The sequence below is a fragment of the Cyanistes caeruleus genome, chromosome 15 (assembly GCF_971803275.1).
Source record: "Cyanistes caeruleus chromosome 15, bCyaCae1.hap1.1, whole genome shotgun sequence".
Classification (NCBI taxonomy): domain Eukaryota; kingdom Metazoa; phylum Chordata; class Aves; order Passeriformes; family Paridae; genus Cyanistes; species Cyanistes caeruleus.
In genome coordinates this window covers 14,930,126-14,957,675 of record NC_141715.1, presented here as the reverse complement: position 1 = coordinate 14,957,675, position 27,550 = coordinate 14,930,126, and the positions used below count along the sequence as shown (strand labels likewise).

General features: G+C 46.2%; 1 protein-coding gene across 4 annotated transcripts; it reads right to left on the bottom strand.

Annotated features, from left to right (window-relative positions):
• Positions 1–1,188: 1,188 nt before the first annotated feature.
• Positions 1,189–27,176, bottom strand: UBE2D2 (ubiquitin conjugating enzyme E2 D2). Of its 4 annotated transcripts, none has more exons than XM_086851211.1 (7): positions 26,868–27,176; positions 18,082–18,145; positions 14,460–14,491; positions 14,291–14,368; positions 14,097–14,202; positions 4,327–4,420; positions 1,189–2,853 (listed from the first exon to the last, which is right to left on the bottom strand). In XM_086851211.1, the coding sequence occupies exons 1-7, from the start codon at positions 26,889–26,891 to the stop codon at positions 2,808–2,810; spliced, it is 444 nt and encodes a 147-aa protein (XP_086707337.1). In that variant the 5' UTR covers positions 26,892–27,176; the 3' UTR covers positions 1,189–2,807. The 4 variants fall into 4 exon arrangements, with proteins under 4 accessions (XP_086707337.1, XP_086707339.1, XP_086707340.1 ...); XM_086851213.1 differs by lacking the exon at positions 26,868–27,176 and adding an exon at positions 26,128–26,548; XM_086851214.1 differs by lacking the exon at positions 26,868–27,176 and adding an exon at positions 21,089–25,525 and having other exon boundaries at positions 18,082–20,659.
• Positions 27,177–27,550: the final 374 nt, after the last annotated feature.

The window sequence follows — 27,550 nt, the reverse complement described above, 5'->3', positions numbered from 1 at the left end:
AATTACTAAACCAAGATAACACAACTGGACAGGGATGGAAAAGGTTGATGATAGGCTCAGAATTCCTAGAAAGGTAATGACCCTGGCTTCATGTGCTGTTTGACATTAGCACATATTCAATGCACAGCTTCAAAGAAGCAAGATTCTAGTCCCAAAAACAGCTAATCTGGGTCAGGTTTTCAGTTAAACGTTAAGGGCTCCTCCACCTAGCTCACAGTACAACCCTGAATAAAAAATGGTCAACCCACAGGAGGCATACAGAGCACATCCTCCCATGTCAAACATCACCACACCTGCTTTTACCACACAACTGTGGTCATGCCATCAGCAAAAGTTCAGAACTGTTTAACTGCAAACGAGCTCATCCCAACACGAGCAGATGTGCTGATGCATCCTCCAAGCTGAAGCTGTTACAGGTTCAGGACTGTTTCAATGCATGTGTGGCTTGTTAATGCCTTGTCACCTCGTGTTTGTGGCTCCTGCCACACCAGAACGAGAAACCATCCTCCTCAGTTCCCTCAGCTGTCACTGCCCCCTCCTCTCTGTGTCTCTCCCCCCATACTGTCTCTGCTCTCTTCCAGTAACTGCCAATTTCCAAAAGCAGCCAGATCTGCCACAAAAACCATTCCTGGGTGGCTCAGTTACAAGGCAGTTAAAGAGAACCCCCCCAAACACAATCAGTGCAACCCTTTCCCTGTGACCCCATGGAAAAACACGGGAGGGCAACTCCACCATAGCTGAGGTGTATTGGAGAGTCCAGCAGGAGCACAACAGCTCAGGAAAGGCAAGGCCACAGATCCAGGCTGGCACAAAGCCCAGCCACACCAGCAGCCACCAGCTTACACTCCAGTTTTGATGCCACAGGTGCTATCCAGGGCCACAGGCTGCTTCCCAGACAGTCCAGACACCAACACCCGGTGGATACCACGAGTGCCGTGACTTTCAGGTGACCACCCGAGCTTTACAGCCCTGCACAGCGATCTCTCCCCTTCCCCTGTGACCCTCCAGTGTCCCTCAGCCAGGACACGTGGCCACGGGCTCCCTTCCCTCTCCAGGGAAGCTCTGCTCCGTCCCCAGACCTGCAGGGTCCTCGTGCCTCTGGAGAGGGACACAGCTCCCTGCAGGAGAGCTCACACCTGCCCAGCACTGCACCACCAGGACAGCGAGAGATGAGACAAGAGGAACAGATTTAGACCAAAAGCAGTGGACATTTATTCCTCGTTTGTGCAAGAGTGTCAAGATGCATTTGGGAATGGCTGGGACAGACCCTGTGGCCGGAGAGCCAGCGGCTCCAGCCTCTCCTGCCCGATGGCTTGGGTTACAATTCTACTAAGAGGAGATAAACTTGCAGACTCACCTACTGTCACACCAACGATGCTGGCAAATACACTTGTATACAAAGAAAAGTTTCAAACTACATTTTTTTTTCACTAGATTCAAGTGAAGACTTTGTTCCAAAAAAAAAAAAAAAAAAAAAAGAAAAAAAAGACACATACAAGTACAATTTAAAACTGTATGAACATTTGCAAATGTTTAGTGCAAAGTAATTATGTAAAAGCTACATTTTATGAAAGTTTGTGCTGATGTGTTTGGTAGGTTTTTTTCTTTTTTTTACCCTTTTACATCCATTTTTTTTAGTTACATAAGGTTTCACTTACCTACAGTACATATGCATTGTGTTAGGTCCCATGCAAGTGGGAGTAATACCATCAGGCTTTGTAAAATGTCACTCTGATTCGCATTTAGTAAACTGCTTATTTGGTTTAACAGTCAAGTTCCTGGCACACTACACATCCTGATTTCATCTAAGTGCTCAAGCTCCTGTTTGCCTCTTCAGGTGCCTTGTGTGATGCAAACCAAGCTGCTTCACGACTTCAGCCCAAAAAGTTTTTTTAGAGAAATCCACCGTTAGTTTAAGCCTGTAACAAACTGCTCTGAAAATTAAAAGCCTATTCACACAAAGTTATATGTAATGACTGTAGTAATCAGTTTATTACACAGATTAATTCATTCTTGAACGTACAAGCTCCAGGGGAGCAGTTGGGTCTTTAAATACACACAAGTTTTCTGTCATATGGATTTTTTTTTTTTTTTTACCCTTACATCCAGAAAGACCTAAGCAGTTAAAAAACTTAAGAAAAAATAAGAGCTATTAGCTAGGTATTAACTGAGAAACCACATACAAACCAAAAAAAGTATGAAGGGAGGGAGAGAGTTGAAACAAATCAACATCACTTGATGCACTAATAGCTCCAATCCATTTAAATGGTGACCGGTTAAACTTAGACCTTAAACACAGGATGTGGGTACAGTTTCTCATTGGTCATAACATTTACCTAAGGTGTAGGTCCTTCAGAATAAAATGAATACAGAAACAGCTTCAAGTTCTTCACCTTGCTTTTCATAACTGTTATGAGTTTAAAAGGATTCCACTTAAAATCCTTCATGGATCGACAACACTGTCCCTAGAAAATCTGAAACCCACCAGAACTCTCCCCATTCCCATTTGATTTCCTAATTTAACTCAGCAAGGAATGCTTTTAGGCTCACAAAGTTATGACTGAAGAACCAGCTTTTCACACACACACTTCTCTGCTAGGAGTCAATGTTGGTACGGGGAAATACAGTATTTCTAGTTTGTTGTTCCAAGTATGTACAACACGCAGCACTGCTGTATCAGGTAAACATGTGCACAGGGGAAGATGAGGCGTGGGCTCATAGAAAGCAGTCAAATGGAAATCAAAAGGACTTTCTCTTTCAGAGTTCCCCTATCTTTATTTGTAGAGGTTATCCAATAATTTCTTTAATTACATCGCATACTTCTGAGTCCATTCCCGAGCTATTCTGTTGTACCTGTATGTATAAAAAGAGGATTTACTTAACATGGCATCTGCACAGCATTTCAGCTCCAGCCCTCTAGTCTACACATGGCATGAAATCAGAGTACTATCATCAATTTGGAAAATTTATGAGCAAAATTAAACATTAAGTAAACAGGGGAAACAAGAAAGCCCACAGTGCTTCATGGAAAAGAAGTACCTGGTCATATTTACAACAGGAATACAAGATCTTTGTGATTGGAGGCACAAAACTGAGCTTGAACAGGGATGAGGGGAAAGGATTTTCAGGAAGGCTTTATCTGTGCCTCCCCCAGCCCCATATCTGCTGTGTCCCTGGGGAAACTCTTACTGTAGGGTTTCACTTGGTCATTCTAGAAAACAGATAAAATGTGGTCCCCCATCTCTTGCTTCCCTGCAAAGTTAAGCCTAGTACCTGCCATCAACTTATCTGCTAAACCCCAACAGCCTCATTTCTTCCTACACATTTGGCTGTTTTGGTGACTGTCAGGACACAATGATTTGTCCATCAGAATCTTTTTATTCTGAAGGCAAAATATAATTCGATTCCCAAGAAATCTGTAACTTCTGCACCCAAATACCCTTTACAGCCAGAGGGAGCTCAGGATACTTGTGTAAAACAAAGCAGTTGTGTGATTAGCTTCTCTCTGACAAGCTGTTCACGTTCTACAGAATTTGTAGGGTAGGACACAGCCTGAAGTTTCCTATAGCTATGTACACCAAGTTGGTTTGTGCTGGAATTTAATCTGTAGATCATGTTCTTTGGCTTAAACAATCTGAGAATCCACTCATAACCAACTCTCCTTCATATCACTGCTCAGAGACTACCCAAGGAGCAAGTCCTTCTGTTTAAACCCAAAATTTATTTCCCTATTTTCAGAAAAAATAGGAGGGAGTTCTGCACACTTAAAAGTTCAGATAATCACTGTTGATTGTGTCTCCAAATATGTGTTGCTCCTCAAATATGCAGTAGAGGAAGCAAATTTGTAGACTATTTTCCCTTCCCTGATCAGATCTGCAAGGGAACAGTGAGGTAGGAAGTGTTTACACCAATACTAAAATGCTGAAGTGCTTGTTAGCACTGAAATTTCTCTACACTTGTTGCAGTCCTGCCCCACTTCTATACCACTGGTTCTTCCCTTGTGATGTCGAGTAAAGGTAAAAGAGGGAGGTTTTGTTATTTCTTTGTATGACTCCAGACCCAGAGCTGCCATGGAATATTCTCCCGTTGGAGTAACTTGCTCTCCCTCTGGTGGTTATATGGGATTAAAGCAGCTCAGACATTGGCACTATAAAGATCCCAGGGAAAAAACAACCAAAAAAAAATCTCTAAGAAGACCACAGAGCTTTGATTTGGCTCTTTTCACTCTCACTCTTGTTCAAGAAGCAGTTCCTCTCAGTTCCCCTTTACTGTGTAAGTGTGGATTCTGCCCTGTCAAATTCCATGGGTTTTGGCTTCCATACTCACTTTTCTCTATCTGTTTTGTAGATCCGTGCAATCTCAGGCACTAAAGGATCATCTGGATTGGGATCACACAACAGAGAACAGATGGACAAAAGTACTAAGGAGAGAAAACAGACACTGAATTAGTTCCAGGACAACTGAGGACACCTGCACCAGTCAGCCCATGCACTTCCTTCCCCTCCAGCCAGTAGCATCAGCAGCATTTGTTTCAGTTTGCCAAAGAGCACCAGTCCCATGTAATTCAGCTGAGTGATTTTGAACAAACTCCTTTAACCAGTGAACTACACAACTTTTCACAACCACAATATCACAGTGAGTAACCTTCTGGATAGGTCTATCAGTGTTCTGCCTGAGCCTGGTACCTGAGAGTCCTCTGGGAAAACATCCTTGCTTTTGCACCCAAAATTCAACTGTTCCCTTAAGCAGGCACATCACTGTTGGATTACTTGGAGAAGCATTAATTCAAAGTCAAACAGCAGACAAATCTAGCTGAAATGAAGGAAGCAAGGGCTGTTCACAGCTACTTAAGAATCACAGAACGGTTTGGGTCGGGAGGGACCTTAAAACTCATCTTGTTCAAACCCCTGCTATGGGCAGGGGCACCTTCTACCAGCACAGGTTGCTCCAAGCCCACCCACCCTGGCCCTGAAGATGTGTTTAAAAATAAGCTGGTCTTGCAGTGAATTAAGAGGCTTAATTATTTTCCAAGCATAAGGGAAGTTGAGATGGATTTAGTGTAGAACAGCATTCAAAATGACCCAAGAATGCCCGGCTCCTCGCACTGCTATCGACCACAGACCCCAGAATGTGAGTGTTTCACTATAAATACATAGTGTATGTATCCCAGAAGGCACACTCTGCTCGGCAGAGTGACAACCCTCACCCATACAAGGAGCCAGGACACTGCTGCAAAGCCACAAATAGCACATGGACATTCCTACACTCACTGCAGAGGAGAAGGGAGGAGAAGGCAGGAAGTTATGAGCAAAGCATATTGGGACAACACTACACCAGGCATGGCAGGGACATCTTGCCCCATTCCTGAAAATGCCAAACATTCCCTTCTCTCAGCCTGTTTGGATCAAACAGTGCCACTCCATATGTCCCTTCACCAATTGCAGCAAAGCAGTTGTCACAGTGCAGCCTCCAAGCAAGGTGCAGATGACAAGAGTGAGGAGTTTGAAGACACTAAACATGAATCTGCTCCAATTTCCATCACTTGCAGGAGGCAGAGCTATCTATGAAAAACAAAAGGAAACAGCATGCAGCCCATAAAAACAACAAAGGAGTTAAAATAGGTTAAAACACAGCCACAAAACAGATCTCAGAATAGCTTGGGTTAGAAAGCCCTTCAAAGTCCATCTCAATCCAGCCCCTGCCACGGTCAGGGACACCTTCCACTATCCCAGGTTGCTCCAAGCCCTGTCCAACCTGGCCTTGGATACTTCCAGGGACAGGGCAGCCACAGCTTCTCTGGACAACCTGTGCCAGGGCCTCACCACATTCCAGAGAAAAGATGGAAACGGGTCTGATATTCAGGATTTTTTTAAAAAAAGAGTGAAAGCTTCCCTTAGGTCTGAATTGCACAAGTTGCTCTGTGTTGTGAGCACCAAGAATGCACAAAGCCACTTAGTTCAGTTTTCCCACCTGTTTCTATAGACCCTTAACTAAGGAATCATCAATTCCCAGTTCAAAGCCTCTAAAACAAGTTTGGTAATAATCTGGTCTTGGTTTGGGTGAACATATTTCTGGTTCTAGAAAATGGAGCAAACCCCTTCTCCCTTTTCCCAGTTCTCTGCAGTGCACTTGTGAGTCAAGAGCTTCATGATTCTCCCACCATCAACTGACACAGGGACCATGTACTGAGCTCCCTCTCAGCTCAGAGTGAGGAGGTCTGCAGACACCACTGCTGCTCAACTGCTGTCCCTTAGCAAGGCACCACATTTACCTCCTGTAGTACAGACCCAGCCAGTTCTTTTCCCCCCCTATAAATCAAGTATAGCCCATGTTAGTTTTCAGTGGGAACCTCTCTGCCACCTCACACTGCTCCCAGTCAATGCAGTTTCAAAACAGCCATTCCTCCAGCAATTTTCCTGTAGCTCATTTCTTTCTGTCTGTCAAACTCCACTGCTCTGGTCACTGAAGTTTCTTCAGCTGTAGGATGAGCAAGGCAGGTCCAATCTGTCCCCTGCCTTCACCAGAAGACACAGGAAATCCAATCAAAAGTTTTCTGGTCAACTGTTGTAACTACTCCCTCAAGTTTTATCTTATCACAGTCCTTTAAAAACCCAAGGACTTTTTTGAACACAGTGGCTCAGCCTTCATCAGCAGAACCACACTGCAGGTCTGTCCAATGCTCTCTGCCCACCCTCACACCCCTTTTCATAACACTCAGCAGTTCACTTTTCAGTATCACTCCAAAAACACTGAATAAAAATGGACACAATCATTTGGCTTCAAGCTGCGCTGCCACATTCAACTGCTTTGATTTATTTTTCTAAGTCTTCATTATCCCAAACTATTCTCATTACACTCACTCTTGCTGGTGACTTCACATCATTCCCCTTTTATCTGTACAGCCTTAGCAAAAAAAAAAAAAAAAGTGTTTTTAACTAAATTGGTTTAATTTTAATATCCTGCTGAACCCAGCTATTTGGCCAAAATCAATTCTGCAAGTTTCTCCTGAGGCTTTCCACTAGAACACTGCACATGCACACATTTTAGACCAGAAAAATACAGAAAAATCCCTTGGAAAAGGCACCACCTCAAAGCTTCCAGTGCAAGGGTAAAGGGGAAGCAACCCTTACAAATGTCAGCTGTGTATCAGAGCTCTTTGATGCATCAGAGTAATGAGTAAAACCAATACCATGGAATACCAGGCCACCAATCAAGTACTACTGCCATGAATTCCACAGCAAAACCCTGACATTCTCTAGTCAAATGACTACAACACTACTATCAAACAATAAAAAGAGAATTCCCAAAAAATTAAGGAACCACAGAATCAGGTTGAATAACCACACAAGGCAGGTAAGTGACACTTTGCACCTGAACATCCTGCATGGCTGTAGGCAAAGCATTATCAGCTTGGCAGCACTGACTGGTCTAATATCCACCACTTCAAGTCTCTCACTGGCAGGGATGTACCACAAGTACAAGGGATGTACCACAAGTGTGCAATCTTTGAATTCAAGTCTGGATTTTTCTCAGTAACAGAGAAGTAAATTTTACTTGCCATTGACTCAAGGGATTCATCCCTTGAAATAATTCTGTACAGAATTATTTCTCATCACTCTCAGCTGTCAGAGCTGTCCAGACACTAAGCAACTTAAACCACTGTCAGTTTAAAGCTCCTTTTCACTCAAAAATTGGTTTTGCTTTGTTTTATTTCACCAGCTAGGCAGCTTACTGACCTCCAGCCCTTCAACTACACTCCCCATCTATCTCTGCAGACAACAGACACAATTTACTCTTCAGTGTGCTTCCTGCTGCCATGGACTAGCACAGACCAAGTACTCCTCAACACCAAGGAGCCAGGAGAACCAAACTCATCAAGCAGAAGGGCTGCTAAAATGTGCTTCTAGAAAATGGGCTCAGCTTCCCCACAGAGCAATGACAGAAATGCATTTTCATCAGGCAGAATGATCACTGAACACTAAAGACTGCTTGAGTAACATGCAAAATAAATGCACCAGTGTAACACTGCACAGCTGAGATCCAAGTTCCCACTGCAAGACTTGACTTTACAAAGCATGTAACACTGAAATTCATGGGCGATCTTTCTCCAGGCAGCTCCTCTGTGCAGAAAATCATGACACTGACAGCATGTCAACAAGACCAATTCCAGTTCCCCACTGCACAATCCAACTCAGCAGCTGCTCTGCTGTGCTCTCACACCACCAAGGTCAGCCCACCACCCTTGATGGGCAACTGCACCTTCCTGGTTCTGCCCCACCTCAGACTGAGCAGATGTGGATGCAAATTCCATATGTAAATTCCATGGCTGGGTTTTCTCTGCTCTGAAGCAGCTCAGCCATTACTCAGGACAATCCACAGGTCCTTCCAGCACTAGCTAAATGAGCAGTGCAGAAGAAAATTCAAAGCCCATCTGGCTGCTGGAACATGCAAATTTAGGTGTGTTAAAGCTCCTGGAACTCAAAGGTGAAGAGACTCTTAAAAGCAGTCAATCCTCATCCTCCAAAACACAAACCCCAAATCATTCACTTTGTCTGCAAAGCCTGACTGGTCTAATATCCACCACTCCAGCCACCCCCTTGACACAGGGCACTAACCACTACATGCTGTTTAAGTCTAGCTGGAATTCCAAACAAACTTGCTCCAGTAAAGCACTCATCCATGGGGCACTTCAGAGTAAGGAAAAGCAGCTGAGGAGCCATGGAATCTCTAGCAATTCACAGAAAGGAGATAAACGGCATTTTACTTTTCCAAGGCAATGAGCTACCCAGAAGAAACAGCTGCTGTTTGGTGCAGTTACTGCTCTCCAAAGAGGAGCCAATTTAGAATCCATCTAGGAATAAAGGTCCATCTCTAAGCAGGCACAGAGACTGCACCAACAAAATGTTTGTTGCAGTACCAAGAAGGTGCTGAGATGGTTGCTTTGCCTGTCAGATTGTCAGAATAGCAGGATGACACTCAGCTCTCCATCCTGGCTGGAGTCACACCAGTGTCAGGACCTCCTGATAATGGAAAAGCTCATGCAGTGACACAGAGCAGCTGGAGAAAACAGGGAAGCATCAATCCATGGCCATCATGGGTTCACAGCAATGGCAGCAGCTCACCCCACCTGCTCTGTCCTGGGTGAATGACAAACACTGTGCCAGGGCTTTCCAAAGAAAGCAATTTGTCACCTCCTAGAGACCAGACCATGGGTTCTGGCAGACAGTGCTGTGCTTCTGGTCCAGACCAGTTTCTGAGTGTGAAACTAACCATTTCTCAGATCAGGTTTAACTGAGCCTGGTATGCTGGGAGACACCTCTGCCAGCAGAAATGGGAGCTTTGGACATGTAACACTACTGAGGAACTATTAATTTCATTTTGAAGGGTTTATCCAGCTGTCCTGCTTCTCACACCAGCAAGGGCTCCTTTGTTCATCACCAGCCTGGCACATCAAGGTTCACTGCTTCTTCCATCTCTGTTCCTCAAAATCAGGAAAAAACCCAACTCCTGTAAGGAGCATTCTCCTACACAATCATTGTTTTTGATTTTCAGGCCCCCAAACCCTTGAAACTTGAGACTTACAGTTGTCAAAGCTTTATCAGTACTGGCAGATATTAAGCCTGCAGCATTAAACACTGGAAACACCACTGACCAACAGGTTCAAATGCCTGGCTCCTGATTGTGAACAGGCAAGATGTGTCCAAATAAAAGAAAGGAACTCTGGCCTCTGCTCAAGTTAAATCCTATTCCTTAACCACAACCCCATTTCCAACTCCTCCAGCCATCTTCCCCAGCCTTATAGGAAGTGTACCTTTAAATCTGAGCAGTTTAAACTTCTGGCTTCAAAGCAACTTGTATTCCTGCTAAGTCAGTTCAACAATTTCTGGTGACAAAAGAAGAAAAGTTAAGTGTTGCCCATTGTATCACAGACTGGTTGTGGTTGGACGGGGTCTCTGGAGATCATCTTGTCTCAAGCAGAGCCACCCAAGACAAGTTGTCCATGACAATGTCCAGGGGCTTTGGAGTATCTCTAAGGTGGGACTGCCCACAACCTCCCAAAGCAACCTGTGCTGGTGTTCAGCATCCTCACAGTAAAACTGCAACATCAAGTGCTTCCTGCTGTTCAGAGACCCTCCTGTGCTTCAGTTGGTGCCTCCTGCTTCTTGTCCTGTGCACCTGACTCATAGAGAAGAATCTGGCTCTGTCATCTCCACATCCTCCCTTCAAGTATTTACAGACACTGATAAGACCCCCCTGAAGCTCCTCCAGAGCAGTCCCAGCTCTCAGCCTGTTCTCAAAAGGGGAGATGTTCCAGTCCCTCAATGGCATTCCTGCCCTTTCACTGGGCTCTCTCCAGTACAGCCACATTCTCCTCGTCCAGAGAGCCCACACTGGACACATGCTCCAGGCACAACTTTGTCAGCATCCAACAGAGGGAAAGGATCACAGCCCTGCTGGCATCACTCCTCCAAGCACAGCCTTTGCTGGAGCAAGGGAAACTCCTGGGAAGCAGCACAAGTGGTTCAATTACAGTTGTGAGAGTTAAAACATGAAAATGGGCATTTCCCTCAGAACCCCAACTCAGCACAGCTGGAGAGATTGACCCATGCTCTGTGACAGAGCCACCCCCAGTTATGTGGGTAAACACTACAATGGACAAATTAAAAGCTAAGATAATCAGAAACCAACTTCCTGATTTTGAAAACAGCACTGTGAATGTCCAATTCAATCTCTTGGTACTATTACTTCCAGCAAGCCTTAGTGAAGTGATTCATGAAGAGCAACATCACAGAAAATCCTCACTGCACCAGGCACAGAGGTCTGGGCAGTGAGAGCTGAAGTCTTGCATGAATGAGGCTGAGGTTACTCACTGCCCCTCCCAGGCAGGGCCCTCCAGCACATTTGCACAGGACCCATGATTTATTTGTTACAAAACATAGGGAGAAGTGGGACAAGACAGCACCTTAGTCCAACCTTTACTGCAGAACTGCTTTTGTTCAGTATTAACTCTTGTACAGCCACTTGTCAAATTCAAGAGAGTGTTTTGCCCCCCAAAATGGCTGAGAATAGCTGCTAATAGTGTTAAAACACTTCATTCTCCTGTTTCAGGCAACAGGGATTCTTATTTATGCAGATTTGAAGATAATGTTTTTAATTTAAGCCTACACATTCTGCTTAAGCCTTGGAGTTCAAATTACCCACCATGGTGTGGTTAAGACTATATTTTGAGATTATTTATTCTCCAGTATGTATTCTTGAGGGAACACTGAGCTCAGGATTACTAATATAAGCAAGTCCACTGTTGTACTGAGACAGTCACTGCTGTTCTCCCAAGTTTTAACCATTTTAACAATTGTAGGAGGAACAGAACAGAACCCCAAAATGCCAGTCACCTCTGTCATAGCCACAATCACTTTATTAAATTGTTTACAGAGAGCTGGCCCCAGAGCATGAGGAGCTGAGACCACTACTACCTTTACCACTGAACTGAAATGATTAAGTAGCACTGACATGATTTTTCAGTGTTTCCACCAAAAAGTGGCACTTTTAACCCAAAGGAAGTCACTGCACACTCCTTCCCCTCTCTCCTTGCAGGTTAAGGTGAAAAACATCTTCATGTACCTCACATTAACTGTGAGCATAACAGCAAGCTGCTGACAGTGCTGCCTCCCAGCTGCCTCAGGAGGAAGCTGTGCATGATCAACTCTTTCCTACAAGGATTGTTTCTACTCTTCCCAGATTTCTCAGTCAGTAGGAAGTACATTTTTCATAGCTGCTCTAAGTTATCTGCTTACAGATTTTATATTCAAACATCTTGCTCCCAGTAGCATCCAATTTAAAGGGTGACACAATTTAGAAAATACTCTAAGAAATCTATACTGCAAATAATAAATTGCTGCTTTGGAAGAGGTGTGAGCTTATTGCTGAATGTTTTAAGTCTTATTATTCACCCTAAATTACCTAATCAAACAATTTTTCCTGCTAACATCACATTCACTCTTTGGATAAGGCTGATCAGTTACTAGAAAGCTGAAACACCCCTGAAGTCTGTCATGACACTTTCTAATCTGACTGAACAAAAGATTTCAACCCCAAAAGATTCAAGTTACCTTTGGAGAATTTATTTCCATTTGTTCAAGACTGGAACACTTCCTCCTAAGTATCAGCTCTTTGCTTCTGAAGTTGAAGCTGCCTTTTGACAGGGCATCCCTGTGATTCTGAGGTATGTATTCCTATAAAGTCACCGCTAAGAATTTGCTTTGTTGTTTTAATTCCTTCAGTAAATGTAGCCCAAGGGAGCTGGGACAAGGTTTTCTCCCAGGTAAGAGCTGTGTGGATGTTGTGCTGTGTGCAGCAGAGTGTGGGCATTCAGCTGAACTGTTCAGCAACAAGAAGTGAGCAGCATGACCGAGCCTCCTAAACTCATGGGGGAGAGGGGCACTGGAAGGGGCAAAGCAGACAGCAACCCTGATCCCATGGCTTATTCCAGCTGAGTCACAAGAATATAGTTTAAAAAGGGTAAGAAAAGAGTTCAAAGCAGAACACAGAGGGATACTAAGATGTTAAAACATATTGCAAATGTATTTGGGCAATAAAATTAACACTAGGATGTATTTTCTGAGGGATTAAGGCTGACAGCCACTAATAGGTTCTGCCATCCTGGACCAGCCTCATAAATTCTTAACCCATCTTCTCCCAATTGTCCTAATTCCAGTCTATCTTCCACTATTTTCAGTCTTGCTGTCTATCACCCCACCACCCATATGGTCACTTCAGACTCCCTAAAACAATACAGCATTTTCTCCAGTTTAGCAGCAATTACATCAAACCAGAACAGACATCAGTGCTTGGGGCTAATCTGGTGCTTCTAAGAGCAGCCAGTACTGAGAGCACTTGTAAGGACTGCAGCAACATGACAATCATTTTTCTTCACTGACACCATTTTATCAATTCTTTCAAGACTCTGAGCCTTGTGCCCAAGCAGATTCACTTCTGACAAGAGACAAGGAGATATTGTTTTGCCTTTCCATCTGCTTCTGCAAATGCCTTTAGCTGGACAGAGAATGTGGGAACCTCTGTGGGTTCAGGGAAAGGCAGACAGTGATGATGTCCAAGGGATGTACCAGTATCACCTGTCTGAACCAGAAAGTGCCTGGGAACATCACATGTAGCTGGAGAGAAGGACAGGCAACAGGAGAGCCTCAGAGCAGGGACACTGTGAAGGACAATGTAATCAATGTGACAACTGCAGCATTTGATTACAAGGGCAGTGTGAAGCTACAGAACAGAAGGGTCAAGACATGATCATGCACAGGGTAGGCTGCAAATATTCCTAAATAGCTATGGCTAGACCTACAAACTTGACCCACAGTTTGTAAATCTACAGTTTCAATAGCCAAAAAAAAAAAAATCCAGCCTGTATCTTCTTTCAAGATGTTTAAAGCCTCCTATTTCTATTAAATATGAATACTGCTTTACCAGGCAAAATATATTCCAGTGCCCCACAAATTAACACAGGTCACAGGGACCAAGATGCTATTAGCTAATTATTTTAGATTGTTCACGCTAGGCAAGTTTTAAACTATGTTTCAGTAATCCACACCACTGGAAGTTCTGTTAAAAAATTACCAACATGGAATTCTGATGTTCCCTTGAAAGAGAAATTCTTTTTTATATGACAAAAAATTAGCAACTTCACCATTTTATAAAAGCCACAGCTGCTCCCTTTTATATTTTACTCTGGGCATACCTTGAACAATAAAGTCTTCTGCTGTCACACACTAAGTTTTATTTTATATGTATTTATATCTATTTTTAGTTTAAGTGTTCTGAGGTGAGGTGGCAGGAGTTTGTACTCAGTGTAGTAAGACTTATCTGATTCTCTGGCAAAGCTGAGGAGTCTCCCTATGGCCACAGGGAAGCTGGATGTCTTGAGCATCCCATGCTCAGGAATTGGCTGCAAGCTCCAAGTAGAGTCACAGGACAGAAGCAGTGACCACAGAAATGGTGGAATCCAGCAGGAAATGCAGCAGTTTTTACATCCCAAATCAGTACTTCGTTTTAGCAGAGTAAAATGAAATAAGCATTGGAGGTACCTTTTGAAATAGTTAGTGCTGGGGACCACTGTGATCGTAGAATATCAAGACAAATGCTGCCATTACTGTTAATATTTGGATGATAGATTCTTGTTGTAAATGCAACCTGCAGAAGAAGGAAAATTTCAGTGTAGGCTCACAAATATACATCACACCACATGGTAAAGGACAGATTTATGGCAGAAGCCACTCACCTTAGGTGGTTTGAAGGGATAATCTGTTGGGAAGTGAATTGTCAAGAAAAATACTCCACCTTGATAGGGACTGTCGTTCTGTTAATGAAAAAGAATCATTGCAGCTTGAGGAGTTACTACAAGACCACGAGTCATAAAAAGCCATGAACATCAATTCTCTCATACTTACTGGTCCCATTATTGTAGCTTGCCAATGGAACACTGAAAAAGAGAGAGATTTACTTCAGTTTGGAGAAGCTCAAGTAATGATCTACTTTCTTCCAGACAAAGCAGCACAGAAAAGAAAAGTCTATTTTAAAAACAAAGGCTTGTGAAAGGCCGCAGGGAAGTGAGCCAAGGAATTAAAGAGAGACAGAGCAAAGCACTCAACACTCTACAGTCCTCACTCTGGGACTGCTGTGGTATCACATATGTGCCCTGCAAAAAATCACATTACAAGAAAAATCCCCATAGTTCTAAGCAACTTTTCAGACTCAAAATTGTGAGTTTAAACTTTGCAATTTTAATGAAACAGCTGAATCAGCACCCATGACTGGCCTCTTAAAGCCAGCTACAGCAAAGGTCTAGCATGAATTCACACCTGCTCTCCTACTCAGATCTGTGACACATGGAGGGGAAGCCCAAGATCTGCATAAAACACACATACAGAGGTGACCTAAACCAGCGGTGTCCTCACAATATTTAAGTGTAATATTAATCTCCACAGAGACCTCAAGATTTCATTAAAGCAGCAGAAAGAACTGTCCTAAGAGAATGCAGGAATGACAGTCTGCCCCATACTTGGAGCAGGATGTGCCAGGACACACTTCAGGTTAAATAGACAGAAGTTTATCCTCACTTGTATGCATCTGCCCAAGAGAACTTTCACCTGGTAACACACAGGATTTGTGAAGAATGTTGCTGTGCTGGAAAGAAAAACAGTCAAAGCTGATAATCTGTAGGAGGAGCACTGTGGAGTTCTCAGGATTCCTGCATCTCAACAGGCTCCAGCGCCTGTGCAAAGAGCACCAGCCTAGAAAAATATTGGTGAATTAATACTATGGAAGCTTCCCCCAGCATGGACGTCACCTACACAGCACTTTCAGAGCTGGGGAGTTGGAGATGACTCCAGTTGTTTCAAGGGAAGTCTTCAAGACAGGAGATGAAGCCACCTGGAAGTGTGTGTGCCTCACTGGCACCTGGTGTCCACAGCTGTCAGGACTGCCTGGGCCAAAAGCAGGAGTGGTACTACCTGTTCTCATCTAGCACGAGCAGTTTTTAATTACACATGGTACTGGCATTACAGCTCAGAATGATCTCATACAAGGAAGGAGGAAAAAAGCAGAGTGGGAGCAGCCCTGCAAGGCCAGGGGAGAAGAGTGTTGGGTTGGAACAAGTTTGTTTTCATCAACTCCTACATTTCTACAGGAATGTGTAACTTTCTATACACTTCAGCACTGCTGAGTAGTTCAGAAATTATTCAGAAATATCTTAGCAGCTTATTTTTTTCCTTTTAGAAAGGATACCTGAGCTTAGAGTTCTCAGCTCTAACAGAGATAGAGGATTTGACTACTTAAATATTCACTTTCTCAGGAGCCTGGCTTTGAGAAACTCTACATCCAATGCAGAATTAGGAAATCAAGACAGCAGCTCACATGTAGCATTCACCCATCTTCAAGGGGTTCAGACAGTTTCCCAGGAGCTCCCTGTCACTGCAGCAGGACAGGGAGAAACCTGGAGGAGAGGACAAAGGGGCAGCAGAAATCCCACAGGAGATTGTAGCCAATCACAACAGAACCAGTAACAACCTCACAGATCCTGATGAGATTCACTGTGATTGCTCTGCAGAGGCACCACTGGAAAGAGAACCTCAAATAGCCAATGATTCCCTTAAACCAAACAAAACCCCAGAAATAAAAACATATCCACAGGCAATCTTAACTTTTTAAAAGCTAGAAGGGAGGTGTGTGTTTCCTCCCACTCAACTCCCACCCCAGACCTGGATGCTTGTTTAACCTAAGCTTTAAATCCTGGTAACATCCAGGACGAGTCTGGTGAATGCAGAGATGGATTTGTCATGCAGAGCTTATTCCAACTGATTCTTTCCTTTGAAATCAGCCATACAGAGGCATTTACAAAGGCAGGGGGCTGTTGGTTTTCAGTAGGTAAGCACAGGTACATGCTTGGAAAAGGCTAAGCCACTGGAAGCGTACCAATGTCATCAAGGCCCCAGCACATTTCCAAAACACAGGCCAGAGGTGGGTGGAAGAAAGCTAAAACTACATTGACAAGAAAATCCCATTCCTACGGTGCACAAGGCAGGAACAGCCCTTTACTTTCTGAGGTTCATGAACTATAGGGATGAGAAGCTTACAGCTGGGGACAGTTTGTATCAGCTGGAATAGCCACAGGACAGCACTCTGCAAGCACAGCATGTCCTGAACTCTGGGAAATGTCGCTCTGACAAGGCAGCTGCAGCAGACCTGGAGCACAGGGACCTGGGAGAAGGCACCTTTCTGTTGCTGCCACTGCTATCCACTTACACACATCCAAATTGTGGCTCTCAAGAACAGAAGTCTTTCATTAGAGGTCTTTCAGAAAGGTGGCAGCAGCAGAACTCAATAGTACTTTAAAGCTTTCTGTACTCAGTAGTAACTTTCCATTCTCAGCCTTCACCAACTTTTGTTACCACCTCCTCTGCCAGACAATCGTCATCACCTTTGATAAGGCTTTGGAAAACACAAAGTAGTTTATCATGGCACAAATCACACTTGCTAATTTAAGGAAATAAAAGCCTCTCACTGGCTCTCCATCTTAGTAATTTCTTGTCCCTGAAACTACAAACCTCTTTGAAATACTATTTGGAAAACAGAAATAGATTGTGAAGTAACTACTGCTAAAACACCCTCAAAACCAAGCTGGGCTTCCACTCATTTGAAAAAGCTGCTGAAAAGGAACATTCCCACTAATTTCAGTATTTTCACCCTCAGGTTTCAAGTGATTTTTTTTTAAAATGTAGCCCTACATTTCTACAGAAATGTGTAACCTTCTATACACTTCAACACTGCTGAGTAACTCAGAAATGATTCAGAAGGATCTTGGCAGCATTTTTTCATTTTAGAAAGGATACCTGAGCTTAGAGCTCCCAGCACAGAGAAGGGGGGGTTTCCCTGCTTCACTCTCCCCTCTCTCAGGAGCCTGGATGCTTTGCTGACATCACTTGTCAGAGCACACTGCACAGCAAATTCAGTGTGTGCTGTTTAGGGGGCACTGCAGTCACAGCTTCCAAGGGTTCTCACATGTCAGAGCTGCTACAGCAAAGAGTGTGAGCACAGACCACAGCAACAACTCCCAGTCACACCCCAGGTGAACACACTTGCACAGGAAGGCCAAGAAGATTTTCTGAGGCTGTCCCTTAGACAGGACTTGGCAGGGTATGCTGATCTGAGTACAGTTTTCAGACACCACATACGGTTTAGATTTCTGAGTTCAGAAGGCTGTGGGCAGCTGCCTGCTGGTTTGACCACAGATCTACTGAGGTTTTCTAACACCATCCGGCATGAGAATTCCAGAACAATTAATTTAAAAGGTGCAATTTAAGACATGCATTGAGTTGCCCAATCAATAGAGTGGGAATAACACCACTGGCACACAGGGAAGGTGTAAGAGATACGGAAGAGAAGCAAATTTAAGACCAGGAGTGTTATCTAGTACTCTAAAAATTCTCCTTGCTAAGAATCTGGACATCCCATTTCAGAAGGAAAAGGAAAAACGTGGGAGAGGGCAGGTGCTTGCTGAGAGCAGATACTTACTGTCATCCCCGACAGGCCCTGCTGAACACTGTGCTGGAGGATCACGTGCCAGGTCGTTCAACTCCTAAAAAACAGGATGAGTTTGTTTCACTTCATTTCAAAAACAACCATGTCATTGCTCAAAGGCTGCTAGGGGCACTCTGGCAGCACCACAGAACTAATAACCAGGACTCTGGAAAGTAAAGTTGCATCTTAAACCCAGGAGACATATCTGCCACAGGCCTCAGTGACCAGTCCAGGCTCCAGAGCCCTGAGTCACAGCAATCCTCACGTCGCAGGGGTTGTCAGGTCTGCCTGCACTGGTCCCAAGCATTACCAAGGTATTTTATCTTCCACCAGCCCTGGGTCACAGAAAGATAAGATGGCCTCAATCCAACAACTCTCAGTATCAGCCTTATTTTATCCCCTCAATTGTAACAGTTCCAGTGCTGCTCCAGCTACAGTGATCCAGTTTGTCACCTCCACAGCCAGCCTGCAGCACACACAGCTCCCACAATCTGGGGCTGCTTTGCCTCCACACACACACACACCAGCGACCATGGGTGGAATGGAATGAAACACAAGGCCTCCTGTACCTAGAGACCTCACTGAAACCCTGGGCTTTTCACTTGCTGTATCAGTCAAGTTTTCCTCAGAAAAAATCCTATTTTGAGTCTGAACAGGCTGAGTAACTCACAGTACACCTCAACTACACTATTTTGCTTCAATTCGAAGCAAAATTTCAGCACAGTTCAAAGAGTTACTGTTACCAGTAATTCACATCAGCCATTTGGTCACGAAGGGGACGTTTGGTGGGAAGTGCAAATAGAGTAAAACTTTAAAGTCAAACTTTACCTGCCCCATTTCTGGCTCAGTCACTGACATGCTTTACATGATGAGCCTGAACATATTACCATTTTTCTCTGTGAAGTCAGTCTAGAAAGCTGAACACACACCAGATAAGGATTACAACTATTATCTAGTGCTCAGGAAACACTCCCATGCTGTCCCTGCACCATTGTGTGTTCAGCTTTTCACCTCCCAGAACAGTCCAAACTGGAATCTCCATACCAGGCTTTTGGCAGACAAAACATTTAAGTGCAATGATTAAGACAAGCTGATTGCAGGAATGGAAGAATTTTGCCATTTAATGGCCTTTTGTTATTTACAGGCAGTGATTAAGCTCTTGAACAGATGATCTCTGGCAGTTCCAGCTTCTACTTCCCAGGAACTGGGAGGCCACCACTAACCAAACCCACAAGACACAAATGCTTCCTCACATCAAACACGTACATCTGTGGATTTCCCCCTCTGGATGCAGTGCCCCAGAAAATTTCACAGGCCCTGACACACATACACAAGTTTGGATTTTGCCCTCAGCAGCTTCCAGCTTCTAGAGAGCCCTGCTGGAGGCCTCACTGACTTGACACCAGACTGTGGAAGCTTTTCAAGTGCTCCTGCTGGGCTTTTTCCACTTGGTGTTCAGCATGGACATGAGCAGGAACAGACACTGAGCATGCAGCACCTGCTGAAGAGCCTTCTCCCTCCTGGAGGTGCAGAGAGTATCTCCAAGTGTTCTGCAAAAGCACAAAGCCATCTGGAGTTGCTTCAGCACCCTGAACCACCAGGACAGCACAGGAACGTGCAGAAACCAGCACACACCTTCCTCGGGGGGGTCAGTCTAGTCATGGCTACAAAAAATGAAGTGAGTCTATACACACAACAGGCATATAAACTTTAAAATAGCAATGTATCTACTCTTTCTAAAGGTGTATGGAGTACAGTCCACATCCAAACAGTATTGGACTGTGATTTTTTGGGGAAAAAAAATAATCTTTTTTTTCTAATGCTATTATATTCAAAACCCCAAGCACACAACTAAAAAAAAATACTCCTTACCACTTCATGTATCAATACTGTACATCCACAAGACTCAAAAGGTACAACTGTAAGAATCCATGTTTTCCATGCATGACCACAACCTAGCATGGATCAGATTTATGACCACACAACATGAACCTTCCCTGCTCATGTTACAAAGATGAGCTTGGGCACACATTCTACCAGTTAGTAGAATACACAGCTCCAGAGCTGCCCTGACACTTCCCAGATATCCTGCTGCACAAATGCACAGCCAAACTGCATATAACAGAGGGAACACAAAGGTAAGTCCCAAACAGACACAGAGGCAGCACTGAAGTTCAGGTAATAGCAGTTTCTCATCAAAATACTATTTCATTCTCTACATCTTCATTTCCAGGGAGATTTCTGAATTTTCTGAAGCCCTAGGTAGGTATTATCTCAGTAGAAAGTGATGACTTACAACAACCACTTGTACTACTTGTCTCAGTGACAAGGTGGCATTTCAGGTTCTGCACCATAAATTCACAGAGTCAAACATCACAGACTAAAATAGAAAGGTCTATGTAATAACCAGTGTGTAAGTTCCTTGTGCTTAAAAAGTATTGCACCAACTCTCAATTCAAGCCTCTGCAGCACAAAACTTCCCAAATTTTGTAGAACAGCTTGGAGAACAAGTTCAGCTCCTCCACTTCACCCTTCAAGACTCCTCTGGAGTGCAGGCACCAGCTTCTTCTGCCTACAAGAAAGGCAAACACACCCCTGGATTTCCTGGCAGGGCACGGATAAGTCCTTTAACACACTGTGCCATTCCCTTCCAGCTGCTTTAAGATTCCCACTACACCTGAAGAGCCAAGTTTAGGAACGGGAAAGGAGCAGCTCACAGCTGCATCTACCCAGGCAGGCACAGAGAGGAGCACCCACAGCTGCTGCACAGAGCCAGGTGCCCATCCCAGAGGTTGCTCTGCCTTTTGCAAGTTCCTGTGCAGTTCCCGAGGTATCACAAGCATGACACCAAACCCAGCGAGGTCTTGGCTTCCAGTTGTTGCTGAGGGATTCTGAGAACCAGCTGGTTTCTGTAACTCACAACAAATTACTCTGGAGTGCCCATAAAACTGGAACTCATAACACATGGAGAATTCAGTTAAAGTTTGCTATCATTACAAACCTGAATGCATTGGATACCAAGTTGCAAGGCCCACTGTTTTTCCCTGTGATCCAGGAAGTCTTGCTGGTCCATGATCAAGACAGACCTTGACCACACTGATATTAAGCCAAAACCTGAAGAAAACCATAGCAGTTTCCACTCCAGACAGTTTTTGATCCTTAAGCACATGCAGGTTTTGCTTCAGGAATTTACAAGCAGCCTTTAGATCAAGTTCCAGTTTGAGTTACTCAGCTCCCAGGGCTGCCTCACCCTGAGCTGGCTTTCCAGCTGAAGGCATCTTACAGAATTTAAAAGTTTCTGCCATCTTCCCCTAAGCAAAATACCCCTGGGGCTGGGCCCACTGCTGTGAATCCTACCATTAACCTGACCCATCTCACAACTCTTAATGAGTTCCTTAGCAAAAATGAGGAAGTAGAAGCACACCACAAAGCAAGGTTCAAGGTGTCCTGCCTAAAGGCCAAGTTGAACGAAACTACTACCACTAAATCCACAAAGAAGATACCCTAAAAGCTACAAAAATATGACATTTAGGCTCCAAAACCCAATTTAATTGTGCTTTTAAACTCCCAACAAACCAGGCCCTACTCAGAGGTTCTAGGAAAGCATTTTAAGGAAGATGGAATGTGCTTATACCACAGATTCCCCAACTGTGCTTCCCAAGTCATGAGAGATATCAGCTGCCAGGCAAGGCCTCGAGGCTCACAGGTAAACCAGTGCCACCAGCCTTGCTCAGCCTCACACCACCCTCATCCCTACCCTCCTCCTGTTCTATTTCCCAGGAGCTGGTACACTGCCTTTAAAACATACCTCAATGGAAGTATCCACAAATTGCACAAGAAGCTTTCAAAAAACTATCAAACAGAAATGGTTTAGGTCTAAGTTTAACCCTGCACATGTTTCAAGTTATAATTATCAACTCCAAAGACATTTGTTAATGAAGTTCCAATTTAATCCCATAGACGACAAATACCTCCCCAGTCTAACACACTCCTGGTAAAACCTGCACTGGCCAAAAGATAAGACTAGTTTTAAGGATTCATTTAATGCTAGTACAGCCTTCAGTAAGAATAACCAACATAACTGCCAACATCAAGAAGTCAATCAGGCAAGTAAAAAGCCAGCATGCTTTAACAGTCAGCTCCAGCAACTTTACTAAGCCTTGGTACACAGCAGTGCTCCTCAAATCCACTCCAACACACTATATGTATCCCTCTGGATTATCCAAAGTCCTCTTAGCTTGAACTCCATGGGCTTTCCACTCTGCTCCAGTCTGAGCTGCTTTCACACTACTTTACTGAGAGGCCACATTAGCTTGATTATAAACCTCATTTCTGCCTCAGGTTGCTGCTGTAAGTGAAATAAGCTTTCCATCTGCCTTTAGCAAGTTTACTTGCCTGAAGCCCCTGAACCCTTCAGCAACAGGCAGTGTAGGGAGATGTTACAAAATCCTGACTTATGTAACCAAAAAGGAACTCATAGCCACTTTAACCATGAATTGTTCCCAACTCCCAACAGAGTAAAGTCAAGCAATGAGGAATGAGGGCCAAAGTCGAATTGATCACACCCTGCCTCACCTCAGGACCATGGCACAGACGAGCTGCCAGCTCCCTGTGCAGGGCCAACAGGGCAGGAAGCTGGGAAGAGCCTGTGCACATTCCCTGGGCCAGCAGCATCTCCCTGCCAGGTGCCAGAGCCTGCATCCAGAGGCATTTTCTCAGCTCCACTCTCCACCTGCCCAGCAGCAGTGTCACGTGTCACACATGTGCACAAGGTCAGACCAACAATTCCCTACAGTATCCATAGGTGCTCTCCCCCCCCACAGGACCGTCATTCCAGAGTATCTGACACTACAATTAACAGAAACAATTTAATCCTTTCCTTTTGATAAAAATTGCTTTTGCAATGCTTGCAGTTGCTCAGATCCCCCAACTCTGACTCCTCACAAGGCTCTGCAGAAGTCTGAAGTCAAGTATAAGCAGCGCAAGAAATGAAACGCAGCAATAACCAAATAGAAGCAATAACCAAAGTACATGATATAAACAAGCTCTGATGTAACTGCTGCCTTTCCTTTTTATTTTTTTTTTCCAAAGCCTGAACAGGAAGAAGACCAAAGCAATGTGTACCTTCCTCCTGGTGTAGAATCTGAGTATCAAAACACCTCTCTAGCTAACAGAAGCTGCAGCAGCATTCTCTGTACACAAGCTCTCCAACACAGATGGGCTGCGCTGGCAGCTCCACGCACGCAGCGAGAGGCCCAGCGGAAGAACCCAGTTGCTCCCACTGGCTGCTGTACAGAACTGGCAGCACAGAAATAACACCAGGTCTGCTGAGCACAGGTAGAACAAAGACAACTCTGACCACCAACGCTGCTCTGCACTATTGTCCTCACAAATCCCACCCACAGGCACCGCTCCTTTTGGCAGAAGTGATGCCTAAGCATCTCTGGACTGCAGGACTACAGCAAGGACTACACTCTCTTCCACAGCTACACAGGAACAGCACTGTGGAATTCAGTTTAGCTACCCGGTTTTTGGGCCTATGCATTATAAGCAGTAGTAATCCTCAATTCCTCTGCTGCAGAAAGTGTTTTACTTGAGCAGGGCTCAAGCACAGCTGCTGCTTTCCCTTCCCCCTCACCCGCCAATCACACAGGGGAAGCCGTCAAAGACAATGAGCTAACCTTTTCCTCGCTTTCCCATTCAGAGAACTCCAAACCATGCCCCAGTTATCCAGTTATAGGTATTGCATTCTCCAAAGATAAGCAACACAGATTGAGGATGTGGCTGAATCCAAAAGGTTTCAGCTTAAACCTTAAAATGGAAGGCCCTCCTGTACCTCCCTGCCATCCTGCCCTTGGATTGCTTTACACTGCTTTTCTTATAAAATACATCTAGAATAAAATAGATAGTTTTTACATATATATAAAAATACCAATTCTATTAGTATACTTCAGTGTTACCCCCAAGGACTCTGCCTGGCAGTACTGCTTACACCTCAAACACTTCTCACAAGAAAAGATTGCAAGTTTCAGACCCATGATCCAGTAAAAGCACCTAAACAAGAATTTGGAGCTGCACTGCCCAAAATACTGTGGTGAGTAACACAGGCAGCAATCTGAGAGCAGGTCTCACCAAGTCTAAGCTCTTTTGGAGCATCTGCTTAAGAGAACAGCTGCTGCTGTGTGCACACATGTTACCCCAGCTCGAGCCTCTGCACAATCCCAAAAGCAACTGTGCCACCAGTGCCACACTGGGACAGACTCTGCAGGTTCCTGTGCTGCCTCACACGCCAGCAGCACCTCTGGCTCACTGCATGTTCTACCGCTCTCTCCCAGCCGGAGTTCAACATACAAGAGGCCATTTCAGGTAACACTGTATCAAACCTTCACTCCTGGGATTTTCTCCTTTCCAAATTCCCAGCCCTGTGTTATCCGAGGACACAAAAATTTTGACAAAAACATCAAAGAAAGCCCTTGTGGCTCAGTATAAAACCCAACTGCCAAGAGCAAGAGCCAGTGGCCAGACTGAGCCCTGCACATTGATATACCATGACTGAGAACACCCTTAAAAAAAAGCCAAAGCAGCAGTTTTCTCTCCCATCATGTCTCTGTGCTCCAGTCCATTGGGATTATTCCTACTCAATCCACATTCTGCAGGCTTCTGCAACCACAAGCTGCAGCAGCAAAGGTCAGAAACTGGCTGTCCCCTCGTTATCCTGACAGGGATGGCCACTACACACTGCCAGAGCCCAGAACAACCCTGAGATGATGATAGGAACGCTCTCCACGGGGTTTAAAATAGCCAGAGCGTAAACAGCCAGCCATGATTACTGAAGCAGCTACACTGAGACACCCACAGCAACTCACTCAGAGTGCTCCTTCCAGCCTGTAGATTCACGCCCATCCAACTTTCAAAGCATCTGGGCTGCTACAACAGGCAGATTTATTTCCCTCCCCATACGCTGTTTTGTGGAAATGCTGCCTCCAGCCCCATCACCTCCCTCTCCTCCACAGCCACCACATTCACTCCACTCAAACTCTCTTTGCAGAGCTCACACAAAACTGCTTTGGTGATGCTCTTGCTACTTCCCAAGGCTTTGAAGACTCTCATACCCCTACACAGTCCCCATTATCTCTTAGGATTCTTTATTCTTGAAAAGCAGCATGAAGAGTCAGTCCACAAGCACCCAACGTTAACAAAGACTCCACACATCCAGCTTTTCTCCTGTCACAAACCAGCCTGGAAACACAAGTGCTCTCAGAGTCTTGACTCCTGACCCTCAGCATGCACTGAACTACAACCAAGCAGCTTTCCTCAGTTGCCTGACACAGAATTCACCCTCCCCACTACAGCCCTGCACTGCCTGTGTATGCCCAGCCTCCCACAGCCACATTTACCCTATTCAGCACCCACTGCTGTATCTCCCACACCTAAGAACTCACTGCCGAAGTTTGAGAGCTCTTCCAAAGCACCTGCGAGCTCACAAACACTGTGGAAGAGTCCTCACAATGCTCTGAGGATCACTAAAGTGCAGGACAGAACAGTGCAGAGAAGCAAGACTCAGCTGGGACACAACTTCCTTATGTAACTCACTACCGGATCCACAGCTGGAAATCCAGCAGTCTACAACCATACTCCAAACACCTCCCTTCCTAGGACAACCTATTCCACAAGCATAAGTAAGGCTTCAAGCTCTTCCATTTTCTTCTCCACCTGAGCTTTAACCTGATCAGTAGGACACATGAAGCTGCACAAAGCCTCCAAGGTAACCTATAACCAAAGCAGAGATGTTAACACAGAGCCAACACTACACATGAAACCAAACAGGGCTACAGAGTGAGCTTAGAGATAGTGGGTTTACAGCTGGCTCTGGACAAAAAATAATTTACATCGTGAGCAAGAAGAGAAACACTATGGGAGGACTGTTTCCCACACCTGAACCTCGTACAGCTTCCAAACTGACAGCTACACATTTTGCAGGGGAAAGGATACAAATTCCCTGCCTAAGTCACCAAAGTAATACAAGTGGACTGCAGTTACCGTTCAGGGTATTTTTTCTGGTAAAAAACACTGATGATCAAGCACTGTCCTAAGACGGTAATGGACTGGGCAGCAGTGTTTTTCCAAAAGGCCAGGACGTGGAGCACGGCGCAGCTCCCGCTCCAGGAGAAGGCAAGCTCGTAGCTTTCCCTACAAGCCTGCGGGATGACTCAGGCTATAGAACAGCGCTGGCTCCATTAAAAGATCAAACCACACTACTGTGTGACAGGTTTACTGCGCTCCGCTGCCCGACAGCGCGATCCTCGTCGCTGCTGGAGGAGGTAGAGGAGCCCTTGGACACAGGGCTCCGACACGAGCCACGCCGGAACTTCCAGCGCGGGCCACGCTGCGCTCCTCGGGGCGCCTTCTCCCGGCCGGGCCGAGGCCCCGCGGAGCCGCAGCAGCTGCCGGGGCCGCCGCCACCCCCGGCCCGGCCCCGCCGCCGGCGCCCCCTCGCGGCCCCGGCCCGGCCCCGGGAGCCACGTTGCTCCGGAGGGGCCCGGCCGCGGTGCAACCCCGCGGGCAGGCCCGGCCTGGCCCCCCTTGAACAAAGCGGCCGCGGCCCCCGGGAGCGGCCCCTGCGCTGCCGCCCGGCCCGAGCCCCGCGGGGGGGAACCCGGGTGGGCCCGGCCCGGCCTGCCCGCCCCCCCCACTGCAGGCCCGGGGCCGTGCCGGGTTATATAAGGCAAGCGGGCTGGGGGGAGTGGGGCCGTGCGGGGCCGGGCCGGTTCGGCCCTTACCTTGTGGATTCTCTTCAGCGCCATTGTGTGCGCGAGGCGGCGGCAGGAGGGGCGCGGGCGGAGGGAGGGGGCGGCCCGCGGGACTATTTGCGAGGGGAGGGGGGGAGGAGGAGGAGCGCGGAGGTGGCGGCTGCGCGGGGAGGGGACGGGGTGGGACGAAGCGAGCGGAGGGGCGGGAGGGCACCGGGGCCCCCCGGGGCGGCGGGGCCGGGGCCTGGCCGGTGTCGGGCGGTGTCGGCCGCGGGCTCAGCGCTGCCGCAGCTCCTCCGTTCCCTCCGCCGCCGCCGCTTTATGCGCTGCCTCCGCGCCGCCCGCAGCGGATCACTCCGCCACGCCGCCGCCGCTGCCCCCGGGCACAACTCCGGTTCCTGGGGCGGAGGCACCGCCGTGGCGGGGAGGGGAGGGAAGGAAAAGGCCTGCGCGGGAGCGGAGGGAGGAAGAGGAGGAGGAGCGGGGGGGGTGGGGCGGGGAGGTGCGGGGACTATTTGTCGTGCGGATCCGCCGTGCAGAACTCTCCAGAAGGGGGAGGGGGAGCGCGCGGAAGGATACGGCGGCGGCGTGAGAACGCGCGCGCGCGAGGTGGCCGCCGCGGCGCGTGACGCCACAGCGCGTTCTCTCGCGAGAAGACGGGACGGGAAGAAGTCCCGGCTGAGCCGGGGTCGGGGCCGCGAGGAGCGCGCGGA

Bases quoted from the DNA above. Each gene is read 5' to 3' on its own strand.
- UBE2D2 (XM_086851211.1), bottom strand. From the start codon at position 26,891: ATGGCGCTGAAGAGAATCCACAAG. The intron at 14,203-14,290 runs GTGAGTGGCTTC...CTTCTTCTGCAG, and splicing joins ATCCCTTCAAACCACCTAAG to GTTGCATTTACAACAAGAAT. The intron at 2,854-4,326 runs GTGAGTATGGAA...TTATACATACAG, and splicing joins TACAAAACAGATAGAGAAAA to GTACAACAGAATAGCTCGGG.